At 35.7% G+C, this 5,833-nt stretch overlaps 1 protein-coding gene across 1 annotated transcript; it reads left to right on the top strand.

Moving 5' to 3' along the window:
* The first annotated feature begins 1,745 nt into the window (after window positions 1-1,745).
* On the top strand, window positions 1,746-5,339 carry LOC139192833 (sugar transport protein 13-like). The gene is made up of 5 exons (XM_070815609.1): window positions 1,746-2,018; window positions 2,135-2,457; window positions 2,540-2,664; window positions 2,938-3,229; window positions 4,522-5,339. Exons 1-5 carry the CDS (start codon window positions 1,889-1,891, stop codon window positions 5,182-5,184), a joined length of 1,533 nt encoding a protein of 510 aa, XP_070671710.1. The 5' UTR covers window positions 1,746-1,888; the 3' UTR covers window positions 5,185-5,339.
* Window positions 5,340-5,833: the final 494 nt, after the last annotated feature.

Here is a 5,833-nt window from a genome sequence, read left to right as displayed (position 1 = left end):
CTGTTGGGCATGAAGACTGAATGCAAAGTGAGTTTAAAGGAATAAAAAAAAAACAAAAATTTAACCTCACAAATGAGTTTCACGTGCTAACCATTAACGGATAATTGATAGAACTTTTAATTTTATAATAACGGATTTCACTATAAAAGTTTAAATTCTAATTTTTTTTATCACATAGGCTATCTACCGACCACCCTATTCCCATAGACTATTAATCTAATTAGGCTTCTTTTTTCAAATTGCAAAAGGATATGGATGACTAGAGAATATTGCAGCTTTTTGTATTCATCTGTACACTTTTAGGGTTTCGTAAAATTGATATATAAACACATTGTTGTTCTATTTATTCAGTATGATTTCTTTGAATATCCTCTCAAAACAGCATCTTCAATCTTTCAAAAAGAAATATATCTTCAATGCTAAGTAGCATTGAGTGAATGTTATTTAAAAATAAATAAAAGGAACTTAATCTTAAGTTTATGGTAAACAAATTTTAAGTCACTACAAACATCCTAGATTGCGGACAGATAAGAAGAACCATTCTTGGAACTTTAACATACTATTTTTTTTGGTCGAGTATGTTATCCCTCCCTGTAATTGATAGAACCAGTACTGCAGCTAAGAAACCACGTTCAATGGTTCAGGATGGAATTTTAAAATCCAGACTCCATAGGTACTGCTATGCACTTGTGTCCCTCTCCATAATACAATTTCACAAATACAAACGTAACAGAAAAGCAGTGCAAAACTTAGCACAAAGCAACATATCAACGCCTAACTAAGTAGAAAAATAACGCTTACCAAGACAAAATTTTACATCACTTTCTGATGGACTTGTAAAATTAAGACTCATTTTCACAAATAAACTCTGCTATATGTAAGACATCAAAAGTTGATAGTATGAAAATACATATTTTAAGATAGTTGTATGAGAAGCAGCGTAACTTACTATAAGCTCATGCAAGATTTTTTCTCCCATTAATGTAATATTCATTCTCAAAAATATTTTGTTACCCAACCAGAAAAAGTATTAAATGCAGTCTTCAGTACATGCTACACTTCAGCCAAAATACCTATGTCAGATTTATTTTCTAATTTTATTTACCAAAAAATGAAAACCTATGTCAGTATCGTTTCAAATGTTAACTTAAAATAAAACATTAATTATTCAATTTATGAACCAATCTTCAATCCTCGCCTATAACAAGACTACAAAATAATAAGATATAGGGTCAATAACATAACACAGTCCAAGAAACAACTACTGGCATCACTTGTTACAAGAATGTGATCCTCTAACAATACTCTTATAAAAATACACTTGTATTTTAAGTTGCATATTCAATTAAATAGTTTAATTAAAAAGGAATCAGATGCATTTTCTGACTACTTACACATGCATAATGTAACCCTTGTCATGGAGAATTATATATTCCTATATATTAATTTAATTATTATATGACAAGCTGTTAATTGATAAATTGAAGGCCACATAGTGTGTTCAGTTTGCTAAAGAATCTGGTTAGAAAACGTGGTCCTTCTAACATTACTCTTAACGGCTTGATCAACTGTGGTTTAACTAACTTCTCGTACCCTTCACGATAACCAAGCAACAAGGATGAACACCAACCGCAGGTCGCGCCATGGGAAAAGCTGTTGACCATGGCACTTCCTAATTAATCCATTTTCTACGTCTTTCAATCCCGATCTGTTGCCTTGATGTCGTCTAATATATAAACCCCTCACGCACACACACCCCTCATTTCCACCGAGCTACTCTCTCCTGTCTCTCTACTCCAGCTGGTCGGCGTGGTCTTGTAACGTAGGTTCAAGAATTAATCAGGTATAACTAAGCAAGCTTGAGAAGAAGAAAGAAAGGGTAGGAATCATGGCAGGGGGATTCGGGGGCCCGACAGGCGGCGAAGATTTTGAAGGAAAGATCACGGCTATTGTGGTCATTTCATGCATATTGGCCGCTAGCGGAGGCCTCATGTTTGGTTATGATATTGGCATTTCAGGTACTTGTATAAAACCTTCTATATGTTATATATGCACAACATTTTGCTTTGTTTCATGAATCAAATTAAATCTGTTGTACATTTTAATTTGAATTTTGATGTACCGTCTGATGCAGGTGGTGTTACATCCATGCCCGACTTCCTAAAGGAATTCTTCCCGGTTGTATATAGGAAGCAACAAATTCCAGGACTTGAGAGCAATTACTGTAAATATGACAATCAAGGCCTGCAATTGTTCACATCTTCATTATACCTCGCTGCATTGACAGCAACCTTCTTTGCATCATACACAACCAGAGTTCTAGGCAGAAGGATGACCATGTTGATCGCCGGGGTTTTCTTCATAGTCGGAACTATTTTTAATGCTGCAGCTAAGAACCTTGCCATGCTCATTATTGGGAGGCTCTTACTTGGTTGTGGAGTTGGTTTTGCTAACCAGGTAAATACTAATTAATGATTGGTTATTCATGAATACATAATTTGATCATGTAGCGATTGTTTTTTTTTTTAATTGATAACAGGCCGTACCACTTTTCCTTTCGGAGATTGCACCCACAAGAATTCGTGGAGCACTTAACTTGCTCTTCCAGCTCATGGTCACCATTGGCATTCTTGTAGCACAACTTATCAATTATGGAACTGCGAAGTAAGGCAGCGTTATTCTCCCTAAGAAACTTTTGTTTGTAATTCTGTTGCCATTACATGGTATTATTAGTCCATGAAGGTGGAAAACAAGTTTATACCTATATTCTATAGTATTAATTAACCTTCACGCGATATAACAGTGGTGAACTACCAGTATTATGGTCACACCGAAAAACTAATATGAATTAGATGTGTATGTTGGGGGGGCTACAATTTTTGTATTTCGGTTTCTCTCCAAGTTCCCAACTACAATGTTTTGTGCTACCACATGCAGGATTAAAGGGGGATATGGATGGAGGATATCACTCGGTTTGGCTGGCATTCCATCACTCTTGCTAACACTGGGGGCTGTCATTGTAACAGACACTCCAAACAGTTTGATCCAACGAGGTAAGTTGGAGCAAGGAAAAAAAGTTCTAAAGAGGATCCGGGGTATTGAGAATGTCGATCCGGAATTCCTTGAGATTCTCGAGGCAAGTCGCGCTGCTATAGAAGTGAAGCATCCCTTCAGAAATCTCCTTAAGCGTAAAAACAGACCTCAACTGATCATTACAATTTTCTTGCAGGTCATTAAGCATTTCATTGCATTGGTTAATTTTATATCGTACTAAGTACTTTAATTGAATATTATATTGTCATCCTGGGAAAATTGAATTTCTATTAGAATAGAATTTGGCTGGTGAAAATTCACTAGCTAGCAGCTCCCACTGCTGACCAATCACAGATGAACATGTGTCCAAGTAATTGATTTTTTAATCATAGATTGGACATATGTCCATCTATGATTTGCTAGCAGCAGGAGCTGCTATTGATTTTTTCAGCAGCTAAGTTCTTTCCTTTCTATTAAACTCTGGTTTTAAAGTAGATTTTGACCTTGGTCCATCGGTTTGGTATATTATGGAATAGGATCCTCACTAGATCCTTTTTATGGGGATCCCAGGGATCATGTGATCATGTATGTTCATCGTATATCGTACGGTCATTTTTTGTTAGATACTATTTATATTTAATTATAAATTTAAAATTTAAAATGATTTCTGACCGCATGATGTACAATGAACGGACATGATCACAGGATCCCTAGGAAAAAGATCCGGCGAGGATCATTTTCCATATATTATTAGAATTATACACGTAGACATTGTTGAGAGTTGCCCCACGAGATTTTATTTACTAGGAACATGACCCAGCATATCAAGTGTAAAAATACAATTAGTTGAAAACTTGAAAAAAAAATTGTTAACTAATTATATTATGACACTTAGTGTACCTGACTGTATACCCAGTACATTGAAAAAATTTCGTTTGTCCCACGAGATTGTAGAGTGTGCCTGAAACATGAGTGGTACACCACATGTCATTATACAAGTGGAGGGACATTTGTAAATAAACTTCACTCTACTTATATAAATAACATGTAGTATATCATCTCGTGTTCTAAGCACAATAATAAATTTGCCCCTACAAAATGAAAAAGAAAGCTTTACTTTGAAAGTTTAAGTCATTTTAAATTGGTTGTTCACATTTTGAAAGATGTGATGTTCATATGTGTAAGTAGATATGTTGTACCTATATTTACCAAAAAAAAAAAACTAATGAAAAAAGGTTTGAAAACTTTAAGTTTTAACGATAAGAACAAAATAAATGGTAAAATGAATAGTACCAGGATTGACTTTTAGTGTAAAAATATGATTTTTCGTTAAAATGAACAGTACCAGAAATTTTTTGTTAAAGTTCCCAAAAAAAAACAGGACAACATGACATATATCCCTAGTTTTAATGGCTAATCAACTCGTCAGAAGAAAATTTTCTCAAATTTTGGTAGTCTGAATCCTATATGTGGTAATGTTTTCTGCAGTTCTTCCAGCAATTCACAGGCATTAACTCAATCAATTTTTACGCTCCAGTTTTGTTCCAGACCTTGGGATTTAAGAATGATGCTTCCCTTTACTCATCAGTTATAACAGGCGTAATCATGGTCCTCGGAGCCATTATTTCAATTTACTTTGTCGACAAAGCTGGTCGCCGCGTGCTCTTGATTGAAGGTGGCATCCAAATGTTCCTCTCTCATGTGGTCGTTGCAATCATACTTGGGATGAAACTTAAGGATCAATCCAACGACCTCGACCACGGGTTGGGAATTCTTGTGGTTATTGTAGTCTGTTCTTTTGTGGGTTCCTTTGGATGGTCTTGGGGGCCTCTTTGTTGGTTGGTTGCCAGTGAGATATTCCCTCTAGAGGCTCGCTCCGCCGGGCAGAGTGTGACTGTGTCTGTAAACATGTTGTTCACATTTGTTATAGCACAGGCCTTCCTCTCAATGCTTTGTCACATGAAGTTTGCTATTTTCTTATTCTTCGCAGCGTGGGTCTTCCTCATGACAGTCTTCGTCTTCTTTTTACTTCCGGAGACTAAAGGTGTCCCTATCGAAGAAATGGTAGACGTAGTGTGGAGGGAGCATTGGTATTGGAAGAGATATATGGATGACTGCGAAGATGATCCTAAGGAGAAGGGACATGCTTGAAGCATTGCCCTCATTCAAGCAGCCTCCGAATGGCGGTTTTCCAATCAATTTTTTTGTTGCTTAATTTCCTCAATTGTAGGTCACATGCCAATTGTGCATGCATACATTTCAATGTTTTTACAGTTTAAACAGTAACTTTTTTTTTATCAGTTTAATTTCCAGTATCCCTTCAAATAATTTCATTCTCTATTGTGCTTAATCTGCTTCTGTACTATTAAGTCTGCACTACAAGAATAACCATAATAAGCAACAACCTTGGTAGAAAAGAGTAATGCTAGGGAGATCATATTTTAGTGCACTATATTATACATTTTAATAGAGGCAAGGCTCGCTAATAAAATAAAGTCTCACCTGTATTAGTGAAATGGTATAATGTGGCAGAAGAAAATGTGATCTCCCTAGTATTTTTTTGGTAGAAAAAATATTAAAAAGGTTGGCACATGCATGTCCTGTAATTGATTGAACAACTCACACCCTATTTGCTAATCTCTCTTGTATGGTTGTACCCGAGCCAGTCCTGTAGAATATAAGGATGCGTGACAGTTTTAGTCAGTTGTTTTTTTCTTAGCTTTAGTTTTTTGGCACAAAAGGGAAATTCAAAACTCGAAACACCATCTAACTACATAGAGGGAGCATTTTAAATTCTAGT

The sequence above is a fragment of the Malus domestica genome, chromosome 16 (assembly GCF_042453785.1).
Source record: "Malus domestica chromosome 16, GDT2T_hap1".
NCBI classification, from domain to species: Eukaryota; Viridiplantae; Streptophyta; class Magnoliopsida; order Rosales; family Rosaceae; genus Malus; species Malus domestica.
This window is presented reverse-complemented; position numbering and strand designations above follow the sequence as displayed.

What these genes read in the sequence shown, in the direction of transcription:
- LOC139192833 (XM_070815609.1), top strand. Translation starts at nt 1,889, where the DNA reads ATGGCAGGGGGATTCGGGGGCCCGACAGGCGGCGAAGATTTTGAAGGA. An exon ending in GAGTTGGTTTTGCTAACCAG is followed by an intron (nt 2,458 to 2,539) that starts GTAAATACTAAT and finishes AATTGATAACAG; the next exon opens with GCCGTACCACTTTTCCTTTC. An exon ending in TCATTACAATTTTCTTGCAG is followed by an intron (nt 3,230 to 4,521) that starts GTCATTAAGCAT and finishes TGTTTTCTGCAG; the next exon opens with TTCTTCCAGCAATTCACAGG.